We start from the raw sequence: 18,085 nt of genomic DNA on the forward strand, positions 1-18,085 counted from the left end.
GGAGGGAGGGCCTAGTTTTTCAGGCTTTCGTGGTCCTCGGGCTGTAACTATTCGTGTTTGTGCCTCTCTTGCTTGCCTCGACCTGGCAGCCTTTCCTGGGGTCTCTTCCCCCCGAGGTTATGGCTCGCGCCCGGCTTTCCCACCGTGTGTCCCACACTCTCAAGCGTGCACGTCCGGCCGAGGCCTCTCCTGGGCTCTTGGTCTGCGTCTCTGCTTGTCTTCTCAGCGCGTTTCCTCGCTGTGCTCCCTCGGCCAAGAGCTCTCTGTCCGTTCTCTCGGGCTGTCACGCGCGGGCAGAGAGTCGCCCCGTCTCAGGGTCGGGAGGGCTGAGTGAGGCACGTGAGGAAGCGCGTGCCGGCAAGGGCGCGCTCGCGGGGCGTGCGGAGCGCAACTCGGGTGTCCTCTGTGTGTCCCGCAGGAAGGAAGGGGGGTGAGCTGGCCTCCGCTGTGCACGCGTACACAAAGACGGGAGACCCGTACGTGAGGTCGCTGGTGCAGCACATCCTCAGCCTGGTGTCCCACCCCGTGCTGAGCTTCCTGTACCGCTGGATCTACGACGGGGAGCTTGAGGACACGTACCACGAAGTAAGGAACCCCTTCTGGCCTCGGGTTGGCTCCCAGAGGTAGGGGCGCCCGCGCCCTCCTGGGCTGCTCCCCGTGGCCGTGGCCTTCCCCTCCCCGGGAGGCCAGCCCGCTTCTTTGAGCGCCGCGCGTGGTGTGCACGGAGCTCGGAACCCCAGTTCCCTCTGAGCGGTGCTGCAGGAGCTCCGCGGAGAATTAGCGCCCGCTTTTAATGGTGGGAAACTCAGGAGGTCCTGTCCCCTGCACGGGACTGGGACTGGGTCTCCTGTGCTCTTCCCCTCGTCCTCGCGGGGCAGCATCACGGGTCCTGTGGCGCCGCAAGATGACCACGTGAGCTGGACGTGGGCCCCGCGGTGCCTGCAGTGCTGGTGACGGAGTCTGCATTCCTGTTGCGCGGTGTAGGTGCGGTACATCCTGCGGGGAGGCCGCACGTGTGCTCCCGAGGACTGTGCACCCCGCAGGACCGCATGGTAATATCCTCCTCTGACATGGAGGAGGAGGGACGCGGCCACTCCCAGCCCTCGTCAGGGCCGCTCCTTTCCGACGGGCCGCAGCCTTGCAGGGGCCGTGGCACCGTTGACACGCGTGAAGTGGTTTGGTCCCCCTTGGGTTCCGGAGAGAATAGGGCGGTTACCCCGCGGATGCGCCACCGGGGCTCATGGGCAGAGGGGGTCGAGGCAGCGGATGTGTGGGGTGGAGGGAGGCCGCTGGTGAGTGTGGGGGGGTGCCTGCGATTTGTGCCCCCCGGTCCTGGGTTTGTGGGCTCACCTGGTGTCTTGTGGATGAACTTGGTGGGAGCGGTCATGAACTTCGTGTCACGCTCACGTTGTTTCCTGATACTCGTGCTGGAGCCGGGCCTTTGCAGACGGGCATGGCTGCGGAGCCCACGGCGGGGCGTGACTTTGTGGTGCCCTCAAAGCCCCCGGGAGGCGTCTGCAGGTGCCAGTGTGGGCGGCTCATCGCGTCCCGCAGCCCCTTCCGTGGCGGCGCTGCCGGTGGCCGTACTGCGGCGCGCACTGAACGTGGACTTCCCGCTTATGTGTCGCGGCTCCTCTGTGCGGCTGCTGGTGTTCACGGTTGCCGACCTTTTAAACGGCCTTGGGAAGAACGTACTTTCCTGTGCCTCTCTCTCTATTGACCGGATTGTCTAAGGTCAGCCCTGGGAGGTGGCATGGCTCGCTGTTGGGGAGGGCATCCTTTAAATCTGGTCCTGCTCTTTCCAGCTCTGGGGTGGTGCTGCCCGTCCCCCCGCGATGGCCCTCTGTGGTTCCTGCTGCTCCTGCCCACGCAGCTCTCCCTACTCCGGTCTTGGAACGGCTTTTGCTCCAGGGCGTGATGCGTGGCGCCTCCTGTGATGCGTTTTACTGGTTCCTAGTGGGACGGGCCAGTGTTCGTGCTCATGGGTTGTTCTTGTCCTGCTGTTGCTGTGTCTTCCGTTTCCTCTTTGCCCGGCGCATTTGTCCGTTCTTCTAGACTTGAATCTTGGGATGGTTTTATGTATTTGGATATCTTAGGTCTGTGATTGCATTTTTTTTTTAAGATTTTATTTATTTATCTGACAGAGAGGTCACAAGCAGGCAGAGAGGCAGACAGAGGGAGGGGGGAAACAGGCTCCCCACGGAGCAGAGAGCCCGATGCGGGGCTCGATCCCAGGACCCTGAGATCACGACCTGAGCCGAAGGCAGAGGCTTTAACCCACTGAGCCACCCAGGTGCCCCATGTGATTGCATTTTTAAAATTATTATTTTTAACTGTTTTGTTAACATTATTCAGACTTAGAGGAAAGTTGTGAGAGTCGTACAAGAGTCACAGATTCGACTGCTGACCCTCCCCGATGTTCCTTTTGCCACATGTACCGTGTGTATGTAGCACATTCCAGCGCACAGCACCTGGCAGGAAATAGAGGTGTTCCCAGATTCTTACTGAAATTGGACTTTATCTCACTCTCTGATAACACGGACTCAAGATTTTCCTGGAATGACATACAGAAATAAAAGATTTATATAGGGAGAAAAATTAAGATTACGAAAAGATGAAAAATTGTCCCTTTTTATTAATAAAGAACTTATATTCCACGTTCTTCTCCACCTAGTAATTAATACAGAAAGTATATGAACTTGGTGATTCTCGTTTTCTTAATAGCCACCAGCTGACCCGACGAACTTGATTTTCTTGGAGGCTGGTTGGGAATCGTCCGGATCTCCTGGCATGTATATATTGCCACCCATGAGAAGTCAGAGCTGCAGACTGGCTAATTATCTTCTTTAAATTTAGTACCTGACTTCTAATTTGTAATACTTTTGCTTTTTGTTTTATGTATTTGGATATCATGTTTCTTACATGTTTTTCTGTTTGTGTAACTTCACACTTCTAGAAACGTCGGAAGGACTGTACAAAACACTCCTCAGACTGAGTACTGACCTTGTACTGTGGTAGATTTACCTTTTTTTTTCTTTTTAAAGGTTTCATATTTCCTGGTATTCTCAGTTGGGGTCGGAGTTGAGAGAAGGGCTTGGGCTCTTCAGGATCAGCAAGTGTTTCGTTCGCTGGTGACTTTGCCCAGCCTGTCCCTCACGCCCCAGAGGAGCTTGTTTGCTTCACCGGTTGTGCCGCTGGGTTTCTCGAAGTGCATCGTGACTGACAGAGCCAAAATGAATCCTTTTGACGTAAAGTGCGTGACGTTCCCGGCTCTGGGCCCCCTGTGGCTGGTACTCTGACGCCGGTGGGCTCACACTGCCTCGCACTGGGTCTTACTACAACTCCGCTGCTTCACCACTGGTGGGCAGAGCCTCAGGGATCCGGTCCTGGAGTCCCGTGGCTCCACGTCAGCCTCTCACGGGGCTCTGTCCTGGCAGGCGGCTCGGCCTGCCCTTCCGAGCCTTCCCTGCGCATGCGGTGGTGGTGCCGGGTCGTGGGTTGTGCCGATGTGGGAGGGTGACTTAGGCACATCGTACGCCTGCTTACGTCGTTCGCTCGTAATTGACAGAAGAAGAGCGCCAGGTAAAGTCAGGACCCGCTGGCCCTCACATGTCTGTGGCCTTTCTGTGGCTCATGGTCATCTCCGGCTTCTCTGCTTCCTGTCGGACCACACGTATGTAAATGTTCTTTCAAGTCTTTGGTTAGTTTTGGGAAGGTTTTCTTTGCTTCAAATAATATATTTACCATAAGAATTTGGCTATTTAGACAATTGCGTTCTGCGTTTGATCCTTAGATGATTAAAATTTGAGTATTTTTGTCTCTTCAGTTCCTGCGTTGTTTCATTTTCCCTCCTCTGTGTAAGGAGTTACAACTTAGTTTTAAAATCAGATTTCTTCAAGTGTACGGTTAATGTAAGTAGCCGTATGGGAGTCTTATGACCGCTCTTTCGGAAGTAGTGTATTAAGTACCTGTATATGGAAATGCTCTGTTCTGTAATCAAAGAAAGCACAAAATGTAGATAAACAGAAATTGTAAAAAGGACCAGAGAAGAAATTCTGGCGTTGAAAAGTGCGGTAACTGAAATGAAAAAAACATCGCTAGTGGCTCAACAGCAGATTCGAACAAGAAGAAGAAAGGTGCCTTGCTAGTAGGCTAACAGGTAGTCTGGTCTGAGGAACTTGAAGTAGAAAGACTCATCAGGGCCCACAGGAGTCCACTCTGTAACCAAGCCGTGGAAGGACAGAGAACCTCAGAAGCGTCACACGAGTCCTCACGGAGAAGGTCCTTGAGTAGGTCAGTAGCTGATCTCTCCCCAGAAACCGTGCGAGCCAGCAGGTGGTAGGGTGACATGTTCAAAACGCTGAAAGGAAAAACTGTCATTCAGGAATTCTGTATCCTGCAAATGCCACCTCCGAAAGTGGAGAAACGGAGTCATTTGCAGTTCATAAAACCTGAGAGTTCCTAGAAACACAAACCATCGGCACCAAGTCCTGCAGAAACAGAGAATCCGAACAGATTTATGACAAGTAAGGAGATTGAGTCCATAGTCTCAGGCACTTTCCAGTAAAGGAAAGCCAGGGCTGGATGACTTCACTGGCGAATTCTACCAGATAAGTAAAAAGTGAGCGTTAATTTTTCTCGAAGTCTTCCAGAAAATCGAGGAAAGAACACTTCTTAACTCATTTTGTGAAGCTAGTATTAGTGTGATCCCAAGGCCAGAGAAAGACAACCCAAGAAGACTGCAGACCAGTGTCCTTTGTGGGTATTGTTGCAGGAGTCCTCACAGAGCACTAAAATGGGCTGGAGGGGGGGATGGTACACCCTGAGCACGTGAGACTTCTCCCAGAAACGCAGGGGTAGTTCAGCAAAATTAAAATCCATGTAATATAACATGTCATCCTGATAAAAGTGAAGGAAACACACACAGCCCAGTCGATGCAGAAAATGCATTTGATGAAGTTCATCACCAAGTAGGAATAGAAAGGAGTTTCTCACCTCATCAAGGGCATCTGTAAAACACCGACAGTAACATCATAGCGGTGAAAGGGTGTGCACTCCAGCCCCACGATCAGGACAGGGGCTCCATTTTCCCCGCTTCTACTTAACATTGCACTGGAGGCTCTAGGCAGGGCAGGGAATAACCGTTAAAAAACAAAGACTCTCAGATTGGAAAGGAAATAAAATAATTTCTGTCACAGATGACAAAATTTTATGTGTAGAAAACTAAAGTGTTCATAATTTGTATCTGATAAACACGTTTTCCACATGAGCTGGGTGCAGGATCCACACACGAAAATCAGTCACTTTGTTAAATGCTTGAAATAAACACTCCAAAAATAAAATGAAGAAAATAATCCCATGTGTGATCGTGTCTGAACTGAGCAGCGCGTGGGGAGAAACTGGAGCGGAGAGGTGGAAGCAGTGCACGCCGGAAACCGCAGAACTGTGGGGAGACGCGAAAGCAGACCTCCGTGAGCGCAGGGCAGCGCGTGTTCCTGGGTCGGGAGAGGGCGTACGGTGAAGGCGGCAGTGCTTCCCCAGATGACTGCAGATTGAACGTCATTTCTATCAGAATTTCAGTGGCCTTTTTGCAGAAATACGAAGGCTGGTCCTCAAAGCCCTGTGGAAGTCCGTGGCCGGAGAGCCACACACTCTGGAAAAAACCACCACCAAAGTTGGAAGAGTCACACGTCCTGATTTCACGACGTAAGACAAGGCATGGCAGTCAGAGTTGTGGTCCTGGCATGAGTATAGACGGGTAGATCAAGAGGGTAGGATTGAGATTCCAGAAATGAATGTATTCATTTTTGTTCAGTTGATTTTTAACAAGTGCCCCAAGACCACTCATGAGGAAGGATTAGTCTTTTTGGCAGGTGGTGCAGGGACGGCCGCACATCCACACACGAAAGAACGAGTTGGACCTCAGTTGGACCTCAGATGTGTACCATACATAAGAAGTAACTCAAAGTCCATCTCCCACGGAGAGCTGTGAGCGCTTCGAGGTTAACACAGGTGTAAATCGTTGTGACTCTGGATCAGGCAGTGGTGTCTTAGATGCGTCACCAAAAGCTTAAGCAACAAAAGAAAAAGATAAATTGGTTTCCTCGAATTAAAAACTTACGTACTTCAAAAGACATTGAGAAAGTGAAAACCCACAGACTGGGAGAAGATGTTTCAGGTCATCTGCGTGGTAAGGGTCTAGCACCCGTGTGTAAAGAACTGTGCCGACTCGAGCCCAGAGATGAACAGCCCAGTAGAGAAATGGGCCAAGTCCCGAGATCTTCCCGAAGATCCACAGGCGGCCTGAAAGCAGCACAGGAAAAGATGGAAACGTGGGTCGTCACGGAAGTGTGAACGGGGAAACCACAGTTGGATACCGGCGCGCACGCTCACTGGGATGGTGTTAGAAGAAAGAAAAGCCGGAGCGTGACGAGTGTCGGTGAGGACTCCGAGAAGTTGGAGCCTAACGCCGTGCTGGCGGGAACGGAGTGCTGCGGCCGCTGGGGCACGGAGCTGCCGGTGCCTCGGAGGTCCCACGCGGACCGGGCTGTCCCCGGTGCTCAGAGAACTGGCACACAGTCACTGAAAACCGGTACGGGGTATCACAGAAGCGCTGCTCGTTACCGTAGAGTCAGAGCGGAAGTAGGGCCAGCGCCCATGAGCTCATGGGTGGGCCAGCGGAATGCCGTCTGTCCGCGTCCTGGAATGGAACAGTCAGCCGCAGAAGGACTGACACCTGGATGCGCGCCCTGACATGGGCGAACCTTGAAAACATTAGGCTGAGTGAAACAAGCCAGTCACAAAAGGTCACACGTTGGATGCTTTCGTTTACGTGAAACGTGCAGGATAGGCGAATCCTTGGAAGATTTGTGTTGTTGGGCGGGGAGAGCGGGACCGGGGAGGTCATTGCCTGACGGGTACGCAGTTTGCAGGTGGAGAAGATGTTCTAGAATTGCGTAGCGGTGGTGGTTACACACCTTGTTATGGAAAATACTAAAAAAGCACTGAATTCCACTTTAAAATGCGGACTGCATTACGTGAAGCTGCCTCCTAAGATTTAACTCTGCTTTGCTGAGTTGCTTCTGCCTCTCTGCCGGCTTGAGGGTGTCCTCGATACCCTCCATGTGTTCAGCAGGCGGGGGAGGGCCCGGCCGTTCTGTCTTGGGTCCCTTGGGCGGGCCTTGGGAACCTCATGGGGAGGTTTGACGTGGACTGTGACGTGGGCACGGGAAGGTTTTGGAGCACGATGAAGCCCGAGCCTCCACAGCCCTGGCCGCACTCGAGCGGGACATGTGCCGAGCGTGCGGTCAAGGGTGGGGTGAGGGGGGCGAGTCCCGAGTGCCTCCGCAGCGCACACCCACTCTCGCTTGTAGGACGGTGTCTCTGGGGCGCTGGGGGGAGCGTAACCAGGAAGGAAGAATGGGAAACACTGCGTACGAGCGAAATTACGAGGTACGGGGCTCTGTGTAACCTTCCGTGTGCTTCCGGGTTTAATACTAAATGGGCTATACGGGACTGTGTGTTTTCAGCCACATGTTCAGTAAGAAGCGATTAGTGACTTGGACATCTGTGCCCGAGCTTTTCACAGGTGATGAGAGAACGGCTGGTTTCCGGGACGAAGGCGCGGGGACTGTAGTTTGTCCTTCGCATTTACAATGGGAGGGACAGCTGAATTTCCGAAGTTAGTGCCAAAGTGCCCTTCCCTTCCCGTGCACACGTGCCCACGCCTTTCTGCAGTCGGGGCTCACGGACCTCGGCTCAAGGAAAGTCGCGGGTGGGAGCCGGCTTCCTGCAGGTTAGCCCAGGCTCGCGCCGTTCTCCTGCCTGGGGCGGGGGGTGGGCTGGGGTGCGGGTCACGTGGGGGACCCGGCACCTTCTCTGCCTGTGCCTGTCCCTCTGGAGCTTTTGGACCTTCCGTCTCTGACCCAGCCGTCCACTGCTCGGGAACATCATCGCCCGAGGCTCCTGCTGGAGCAGGACATCTGTCTGGCCCTAGAGCACTCACGTTGTGTCCCCTCTGGTTCTGTCCTTGCGGGGGCTCTGTCACCTGCCGGGACCGAACCGTGCTCCCTGGAAAGGCTTCTCTCCTGCCGCTCAGGGCTCGGCGTCCTGCCTTCGCTGCTCTGGTGCTGGCCGTTTTGCAACCCGGGAGTGAGTTTCTTTTCCTTTTCCCCCAAATTCCAAGTGGCCTCCGAGCTTTGTTGTTTCTGATAGGGAATCGTTCAGACTGCCTCTGGCTCCGCCAGTTGGGGCTTTACTGGGAGTTGTCACCGAAATACAGGCCCCTGTAGCCCAGCCGCAGGAACTGCTGTCCAGCTTTCGTTTGTTCATCTTCTGTCAGGAAACGCAAAGGCGGACCAGGGAGAGCTTCGAAGAGGTGATAGGTACGGTAGTGGTTAGCAAGTACGTTCAACATTTGGAAGAAGTTTCTTTCCTTCTTTTTTTAAAAAAATATTTTATTGATTTGTTTGAGAGAGAGACAGTGAGAGAGAGCATAAGCGAGGAGAAGGTCAGAGAGAGAAGCAGACTCCCTGTGGAGCAGGGAGCCCGATGCGGGACTCGATCCCGGGACTCCAGGATCGTGACCTGAGCCCAAGGCAGTCGTCCGACCAACTGAGCTACCCAGGCGCCCCTTGGAAGAAGTTTCTGATTATTTTTGGTGTTACAAAGTGGTGCAAATGAAAGCATTTGGTTTTCGCTTTGTTGCTGGTGCTGCCTGGAGAAGCTGGTCTGTTAGGCCTTCCGTACCTCGCACGGGTCTTCTCCCCAGAGTGTGCGGTGAGCAAGTTATGCCTGTTTAAGGTAAGAACAAGATAGTTCCAGTTTTTTTCTTTCCTTTCCTTTCCTTTCCTTTTTTCTTTTTTCTTTTCTTTTAAGAATTTATTAGAGCTAGCGAGCCAGAAGAGCGAGCACGAGAGGTAGGTGGGGAGAGGGAGAAGCAGACCCCGCCAAGCAGGGAGCCGGACGCCAAGCTCGATCCCAGGACCCAGAGATCGTGACCGGAGCTGAAGGCAGACACGTCCCTTGGTGCTCCCAGGTGCTCCAAGATAGTTCAGTGTTAATTTATTTTTATTTTTTGCCTTTTGGATAATCCTTGTCAAAGGGTGAGGGGCTTCAACTTGGAGCCAGAAAAGAAGGGCAAAGGTAAAAGGTCTTTTGCTTTCAGAATTTGAAAATTTTCAAACTTGCTTCAGATGTTTGCTTACATGCTGTAAAACTGAAAATCCGCACCCTGTGTTGGAAGGTCAGTGACTGAGCCAGAGGGAACGCAGTGGCTGCTTTCGGGGTATCCGCGGATGCACTCTGCACTCTTGGCACTCAGTTTCTTTCGTGCTCTTGCCAGGAATGACTGAACGTAGCAGTTTACCACGTACGATATCTTGCCGTCCTGGCACTTGTGTGCCCCGCCGCTGGCGTGGTGGGATGCACCCGTTTACCTCGCCCATTACCTTTTCCGGGTTCAGGTCCTGCCCCGGTCAGGCCCAGAGCCTCTGTCACTGCTCTCCGGGTGGCTCTCAGAGTGGGGGCTCGTGGGAGTTGCCTGTCCATGGACAGTTGGGTGGGGGTCTGTGTGTAATAATGGATCTGTTTCTTAGAAGCTATGCTGCTTGCTAAGAAAATTACCCTCTTCATTTCTGTTTTTAGTTAGGGAGGCCTTGGCATTTGTCCAACAGTTAATGAGAAATCATGGTACAATTATGTTATATTTTTTTCTCAGTTCTTTCTGTGTTTGACACATTGTGAAAATTAAAGAACCTTGAGTGGAAAATGCATCAATGAAATAAAAGCAATTATGTTCTGGCCTTGGTTTTTTCCCTCTGTAACGGTGTATTTTTCAGAGGATTAATTAAATGCGGGGATGCACCTATTCCTCTCCGTGTTTGCTGGCAGATGGGTTGCACGCTGCTCTGCCCCCAGCTGAAGTGATGCTTTCTTAATTTCTAAAGATAACTGAATTGTCTGAGTTTTTTATCTTTTAAAATAAATTGTCTTATTGCTCTTACTGATAAAAACCCGGATACACTCCCGCTATCAGGCGAGTTCGTGTGGTGTTTGTAGAAACGAGCTCTTTTTGTTAAGTGAGTGACTGATCAAGACCGTTTACGCGCAGTTCGTCTAGTCTGCTGAGAGGTGGGCCACAGCGAGTGCGGTGACCTGACGACCTTTTGGATTACTCCTGGTGGGCTGATGACATTTTAAAAAAATTTCTATGAGGGATAGTTGACGTGTGTCTTAAAGTGACAGTAGGTTAGCTATCGTAGTACTGATTATACTGCCAGCCTTCCCTAGTTACGTGTTTAAAATTAGAAAGGGAATATAAGTCAGAAAAACCTAGAATGTAAAGATCAATAAATACCTTGGTAATTTCAATTTGTACCTAAAGATAAGAAATTTGAGTTGAAATAAATACAGTGATCTTATCCTCTTGGTCATAAAAATATGGCATTTATTCAGATACCTGCTTACAAAGGAGATTGGCTACGTGTAACGGATACCACCTAGGCCTGGCTTCATGCCACTAAAAATTATGTTGCCTTAAAGATTCATCCTTGGGAGTAGATTTCTGTGAACAGAAAAAAAAATATATCCTTTTCTTTGATTGCCTTGGAAAAGTGATGTTACTGAGGGTTTCTTTTTCCTGGCACCTTATGCTCACTCGCTGGCTTGAAGTACTCAGTTCTTTTGGACAGTGTTTTTTCTGATTTAAAAATATTTATTAATTAAGAAATTTTGAGCATAGTAACAGAGAAAGTTTATTAGTGATCCCATCTTGAACAGATAACCTGTTAACATTTTTTGTATGTTTCTCTGTGTGTCCGATACGGCGCATGCATGGTATTTTGTAACCCTTTTTACTTCATTTTAATTTGAAGTGAATAAGAAAAAAACTTTTCAGCCTTCATTGAATATATTTCTGAAACATACTATTTTGCATTCCTGCTTTACCAAATAGTAATTTTTTTTTTTTAAGTAATGAAAATTTCATGCCATTGAATTTTATTATCCTGTACCGAGGCTTGGTAGAGGGCGATCCCTGCAGGTCCTGAGAGGCACGTGGAGGTGGGTTTGTGGATATGTGCGCTGTTTGCTCCCCGGCAAGAAGAGCTGCGCGTTTTTCCACCCGGTTCTTGGAAGGGTTTAGGATAGTTAAGAAAAACTTTAGTTTTAATATCTACATGATACTGTTTTATAATTTGTTGTCTCTTCCCTTGTCGTTAGACAGGTAGTGAACGTACCCTGAGCAAAACGATCCTCCTCCAGTCACGCAGGGGCACTACTTTCTTCCTAATTTTTCCATCTGACCTGTCCTTCCATTTTGGGTATTATTATTGTTTTTTAAGATTTATTTATGGGAGAGAGAGAAGAGGCAGAGCGAGAGAGAGAGAATCCTCAGCAGACTCTGTGCTGAGCAGGGAGCCCCACGCGGGGCTCGCTCTCAGGACCCCGAGGTCATGACCTGAGCTGAAACCAAGTTGGCCGCTTAATCGACTGAGCCACCCACGTGCCCATTTTGGGTATTATTTTTATCAGGCTTTGCTGTACGGGACCCATGAAATAAACTGAAGCATTCTGTATATTTTTCTGTGATCTAGAATTCTTCAACATAAAAATGTCTTTTTTTTTTTCTTTTTTTTTTAAGTTAAGTGGGCTGTGTGCCTTAGTGACCGTTCAGCTTCTCTCGTCTGGGGTTAATTTGGGTTATTTATGTTCTGCTAGGAAACCATTCATTTTGTATTGCTGTATGATGACTAAAAATATTTGTAGAATTCTTTAAATACATTTTGTCTCTGTGGATAGACTTTCCTTGGGGAGGGCTGTGTCTGGTTCACCTGGTGATTTGGAACTTGTGTCAGAATCACCAGAGGAGGCCCTTCAGGTATGTTGTGACTTAAGTGGATTTGACAGTCCTGCTGGGAGCCAGGGTGCCACGCGTGACATGGCCAGTGCTGAGTCGCGAACCGCCCAGTTTCTAACGGGAGACACTACCGAGTGCTGCAGTTGTGGTGCAAGTGCCCTTTGAAAGGAACCAGGGCTCCTTGGAGGAGGGGCTGAGTCTAGGTCTGCGGGAGAGAGGAAGAAGATGAGCCTCGAGCGCCTTCCATACCAGAAGCAAGGGAGACAGCACGGCTCAAGTCTGAAGCACTTCACAGCTGGCTGGAAGAGGCTCCTGTCACCCCAGAATGGGAACCCCGGAGTGCTGGGAAGGGTACTCCGTGCACGGCTTGGAACCCAGATGTGCTTAAGTCCGGTCCATGATGATGAAACACGAAGCCCACTGGTCCCCCTTGGAGGCCGGGAGAGGAGGATGCTGTCCGGTGCCGCCTCAGCCTCGGTCTAGTCAACTTTCTGCCGTTTTGACCTGTTGACACAATTAAGGACAGTGAGGGTTTCTGATGAGGTGTCCTAGCCCAGAGGAAGAAATGGCACATTTAAGAGAAGGCGCTGGGTGACTCTGCCGCTAGGCGGATGCTGTCTGGAAGGAAGGCCAGACCCCTGCATTCCGTCCAAGATAATTTCCAGAGGGATGAAGGACTGGAGTCCTAGAAACAACACGGCAGGAATGCTGGGAGAAAATGGTGCGGGATATCTGTCCTCGGGGAACGGGAAGCGCTTAGGAAGCCAGGAAACGCAGGAGCCATCAGGGAGTCAGTTACCTGCACAACAGAAATGGAACAAAGCAAAACCGGAGTATGTTGTAAATGATGGTAAGTGATTCGCTTGCGAACATTTGTAATCTGGACCCGCAAATGGGCATTATCCCAAATGCAACAGTTTTCATATATTGACGAGAAGAGGACAAAGTCCCAGAGAAAGATGGGTTGAGGGGATGAAAAGACAGTTTACGGGAGAAAAAGAGCAAATGGCCATTCGCACCGGAGAGCGGGCCCAGGTTCCGTTGTCAGGATAGTACCGGTGCAGGCAGCCCGGCTTTCGCCGACCAACCGGCAAAACCTGCGGGGAGGTGGCGCGTTCTGCCCGTGGGAGTGCCGTGGGCGCGGCTCTCTGCAGACTGGCTTGTCTGCCGCAGGTAAGGCTCGACGCAGCTCCGCTGCTCCGTTGGAAACGCAGCTTGGGGAGACGAGCGTGAGCCGGCTGGGACGCCCGCCGGAGGACGAGAGCGGCCTGGTGGCGGCGGCCGAGGTGGAGTCGGGCCCAGTTAGCTCCGAACACCCATGCCCTTTCTGTGGTCAGACGGCGGACTGTGTGGGGGGTCGCGAGGGGAAGAGCCCAGCGGATCGGGGAGGAGCCCTGAGCGAGGTTGTCCTCGGAAGGTCGCGTCCGGCAGCGCTGCTTGGCCGACGGGTGCCGCCCGCCCGCATGTCCAGGTCTGCCCGGAGCCCTCGGTCCCTGTGGAGCATGTCCTCTTCAGTCCCTGTGTTCCGGGCTCGGGGGGCTCTGCGAGCGAGAGCCTGCGGGGGCTGCGCACGGCGGGAGGGGCCGCACCCCTGCAGCGGGCCGCACGTTTTGATTGAGGGAGAACGCTGCCCTCCCACCCAGACCACGAGGTTGCCTGCAGGGTCCGCTGCGACGCTCACCACGGACATTGGGCGTCTTGGGGACAGAGCCTGCTCCGTTACACTGCGTTTAAGGAGTCTGGGACATGATGCGATTTCCGCTTAGAGGGTGACGTGTCCAAAATGCTTTCTAAGACGAGTTTTGCTCTGTAACGGGCGACTCTCCTGTGTCTGGAGGGCTGGGCTCTCAGGACTCCTTTGGCGTTGCTGTTAGCGGGTCGTTTGCCATGAGGGTCACTGTCTGACACGGCTGTCTCTGCTCTCAGTTTTTTGTAGCCTCCGACCCAGCGGTGAAGACAGACCGTCTGTGGCAGGACAAGTACACCCTCCGGAAATCCATGATTCCCTCCTTCATCACGATGGACCAGTCCAGAAAGGTAAGGCCGGGAGACACACTTGGGCTTTGTATCTGCCCACCATGTGGCAGGAGGAATCTTCTTAATGCGGTTTTACTGCATTTTACCGTTAGAAGCGTAGGAATTGAATCCGTTGATCTATTAATGCGTGTCAGCTGGTGAGGCCTTTCCAGTTTCTGGAATTCGCTCGATGCTGCTCTAGGCGTCTCGTTCTTTACTTTCCAGTTCGTAGTTCGTTTTTATGAATCTTTGTAGTAGTCGCACGATTAATCATTTGTATGTAAAGGTAACTCCAGGCTATTTTCCATTTTAGGTCCTTTTGATAGGAAAGTCAATAAATTTCCTGCACCAGGTCTGTCATGACCAGACGCCCACCGCAAAGATGATAGCAGTGACCAAGTCTGCAGACTCCCCCCAGGATGGTACGCGGGCGCTGGCGGTGGAGGGGCTGCGCGTGTATGTACTGCCCAGAGCCGCCTTCTTCCAGGGGGACGGACGGATGCTCTGAATTGTTGTCCGAAATACCTTCATACATAGTGTGATGTGTATGAAATACCACTGTGCAAATTTCCAATTCCCCTTTGTTTTAAAGATTTTATTTATTTATTTGACAGAGAGAGACGTCTCAAGCAGGCAGAGAGGAGGCAGGCGGGGGTGGGGAGAAGCAGACTCCCCACTGAGCAGGGAGTCTGATGCGGGGCTCGATCCCAGGACCCTGAGATCATGAACTGAGCCGAAGGCAGAGGCTTAACTCACTGAGCCCCCCCCCCAGGCGCCCTCAATTCCATTTTTTATGTGGGTTTAAACAATAAGTTTTAGACGAGGTCTGGGTGTTTTACACTTACTAACCACTCGTAGTAATTTATATTCCTGTTTTCTTTAACTGCTGTAGCGATGCTTTGCTGGGATGAGGAAGGACAGCTGCTGCTGATGGTGGCCACAGCCAACCTGGAGGCTTAGTCAGGGGTCAGCAGGGGCTTACACGTGTGGCTCGCGTTCCGAGTGCCGCGTGGAATTGCCACCTGCTCTGAACGGCGTCTGTCTCCCTTCAGTGCTGTTCTCTCCCGCTTTCCCCACCGGCTGCCCCTCCGCCCTGTGATTCCGTGGTGGCGGGCATGTACCGCTCTCTGGCCGTGGCTGCGTTTCCTGCTCACGGGCTCCCTCTGACTGTGCGTGGGACGGTGTGGCAGGTGTAGGCAAGACAGTACGAGTTCTTGTTCATGGTGATGGCTGTGCCTTTCCTGAAGAGAAACGTGCAAATGAAATCACGATTACCAGCAGTAACAGGCAGGACGTGCGGCAAGCGTACGACCCTGCAGGGCTGGCTGTAGGCCCTGGGCGTGAGCTAGACCCCAGACCTTTCTCACCTGGCATCACCAGGACTGTGCCCTGGGACCATCCTCGCCTCCCCGCAGCCCTGCAGCCACCGCTCGGCTCGCTGCTCCTAGTTCGGACGGCTGTAGGCTCCACGCAGTGTTTCTGAGCCGCCTCCCTTCCCTTGGCTCCGGGTTCTCGGGGTCTGTCTGTGCGGCCGCAGTGGGATTGCCTCCTTGTAAGGCTGCGTCCCGTTCCCTTGTGTGCGGACCCTGCATTTCCTGTGACTTCCCGTCTGTTGGGGACGCTTGGGCTGCTTCCGGATCTTGTGTTGAGGGGACGCTGCCCTGAACGTGAGGTGTGTCTTTGCAGATGAGCATTTCCACCTTCTTGGGTGGATGCCTGGTCACGGATGTCCCGGAGCTTACGGCCGCTGTCCTTGCCATGTCTTGACCCTCCATGCGCTTGCCACAGCGGCTCCTCCGGCTCGTGCTCCCGCCAGCTGTGCCCATGGGCTCCCCTCCATCCGCAGCCTCGCTGGCGCCCAGGGGTGTGTTTCCGTTTCTGGCAATTCTGGCAGGGTGAGGCGGTGCCTCTCTGGTCTGATGTGCGTTTCCCCGACGATGAGGGGTGGCGAGCATCTGTTCACGTGCCTCTCGGCCCAGTTTGGTTTTTTGTGTCTGAGAGGACTCGTGGGAGGAGGTCTCCGGCGCGTGCTGGAAGCGCTGTGCCGGGAATCCAGATGGAGGCCACGGTTGCTGCTGGGCTCTGGGAGGTACCCGTGTCACCGTGCTGCTTGGGACAGGGCTCCGTGGTGTTGCGGGTGCTCCGGCTGTTGGGGTCAGACGCCTCTCCTCCCACCCTCAGTGCATTTAGACACGGTTTAGCGTGTACGTTTCTGCGATTCGTGGACCCCGGTTTAGTTCTTAGAGCAGAGAGAGGTGTGGTCCGAGTACAGACGTTCCGGAGGTACGTGTTTAAGAGGTAGAACAGGGAAGAAGAGCCAGGAGAATGGTGCGGACAGGGGTCGAGTGCTCTGGTGCCTACAGAAGACGGCCGGCTCGGGGCACTGGCCGTGGGGCCGTGCTCACGTGCGGGGGGCGCGGGGGATTGTGCGCCTCTGGGCTGCAGTGCCGCTGCTGTGCCACTGTCCCCAGCCCGAACCCTAACCCTAAAAGCATTTCTGGGGTAACATTTACATTTTTAAAACAATACAGACAAGCAGAAGTACGTAGCCCACTCCCCACCGCCCCTTAAAACGTGGCCGCTGTCCCGCTCATGAGTCGTGTCCGCACGTTACTGTATCATGGGATTCCACCCCACAGTGACGTGTGGTCTGAACAGCAGTGATCAAAGCAGGTCTTTCTTACTGGGACTGTTACTCTGAGCAGCAAACAGAAAACAGCCCCGAAGGCTCCTGAGGCTTGGGAGTGGCTCGAGGGGAAGACTGTGCCCTGCTGAGGCCTTGCCTCGTCTTGTCTCACCGCGAGCATGTCGCTCCGTACGTGTGTCTTCTCCCTGTGCTGTTTCTGCTAAGTGTAAAACTGTGGAAACGTTTGTTTTTTATATATTACTGCTGAGAGTTAGGTCTCCTTGCTGGGGACAGTCTGCTCTTACTCCGCGTTCGCCCAGAAATCTCCCGGTGCGGCTGCTGTGGCGGGCCCTGACGCTATAGCCAGGCTTGCTGTCCGCACAGCCCGTCCTCACACGGGCCGTCCCGTGACCACTTCCCAGGGCGTCCCGTGGGTGCGTGTGGACCCTTGAGTCGTGACCACCCTGCACTGCACAGCTCACTGGTGTGGTGGGGGCGGTTTCGGGTTTGTTACACTCACTTGACCCAGAGGTCAGCACGCGCCAGCCTTCTGTCAGGGCCCCTTCCCAGGTCACGGCCTGGGGCTCGGGGCTCGCATCCCGCTGGGTCTGCCCTCAGTGCCATTTGGGGGTTTTGGCAATGGCTTTTGTACGTGGGGGCTTTCGTTTTATGTTCACTGAAATGCAAATCATGTACGTCTGTGTACTTCTCTTGTTCTTTATGGCTACAGATTTGTTCACAGATTTGGAGAACGCATTTCGGGGGAAAATCGACGCGGCCTACTTTGAGACCAGCAAGTACCTGTTGGACGTCCTGAACAAGAAGTACAGCCTGCTGGACCACATGCAGGCCGTGAGGCGGTACCTGCTGCTCGGACAGGGCGACTTCATACGACACCTGATGGACCTTCTCAAGTAAGCGTCTCGGCCCCGAGAGCGCGCGGCCAGCTGGTGGGGCGCAGTCGGGAAGAGTAGAGGGCGTTACGGGGAGACTTGCTGAATTCTTGTAGAGCGTACTGGTGAGATGCCATCTGAAGAGATTGTCACCCTGAAGTCCCTTTGTGCTCATTCTGTGCCTCGTTCACGGAGGAGCCCGTGGGCCTGGGGAGTGCTGTGGTGCCAACCGTCCAGTGTCTGCAGGGTGTGCAGCGGGGTCACAGTTGGCTCCTGTTTGAAATGAGTCCAAAAAATATACTGTTTCTTCCTTTTTTCTTTTTTTAAAGATCTTATTTATTTATTTGACAGAGATCACAGTAGGCAGAGAGGCAGGCAGAGAGAGAGGGGGAAGCAGCCTCTGCGCTGAGCAGAGAGTCCGATGCCGGGCTCGATTCCGGGACCCTGGGACCATGACCTGAGCCGAAGGCAGAGGCTTAACCCACTGAGCCACCCAGCGCCCCGGAAGATGTGTTCCTTCTCGAAGGCGTGTTTTAGGGCTGCAGTTTTGAAAGGGGGCAACGCTGCTCATCTCCAGGCTCCCATGTGCGAGTGCGAGTGATGGCGCTGTGGTCCGGCGCTTCTCGCTGCCCCGGCCTTTGCCGCCCTGCGAACTTGCCGCTGCAGAGCTGCGGTGCACACCGCCAGTGATTG

The 18,085-nt window shown here is 53.0% G+C and overlaps 1 protein-coding gene across 1 annotated transcript in view; it reads left to right on the forward strand.

The window, feature by feature from the left end:
• The window catches only part of TUBGCP3 (tubulin gamma complex associated protein 3), a 63,647-nt gene that overhangs the window by 25,586 nt on the left and 19,976 nt on the right, over positions 1-18,085 (forward strand). Inside the window, exons 11-14 of the mRNA XM_032881105.1 lie at positions 419-585; positions 13,784-13,894; positions 14,187-14,295; positions 17,230-17,413. Of these exons, the coding sequence (XP_032736996.1) occupies positions 419-585; positions 13,784-13,894; positions 14,187-14,295; positions 17,230-17,413 (571 nt within the window). The remainder of the gene's footprint in view (positions 1-418; positions 586-13,783; positions 13,895-14,186; positions 14,296-17,229; positions 17,414-18,085) is intronic.

The sequence above is a fragment of the Lontra canadensis genome, unplaced genomic scaffold, assembly GCF_010015895.1.
Source record: "Lontra canadensis isolate GAN:19392208 unplaced genomic scaffold, GSC_riverotter_1.0 scaffold73, whole genome shotgun sequence".
Classification (NCBI taxonomy): Eukaryota; Metazoa; Chordata; class Mammalia; order Carnivora; family Mustelidae; genus Lontra; species Lontra canadensis.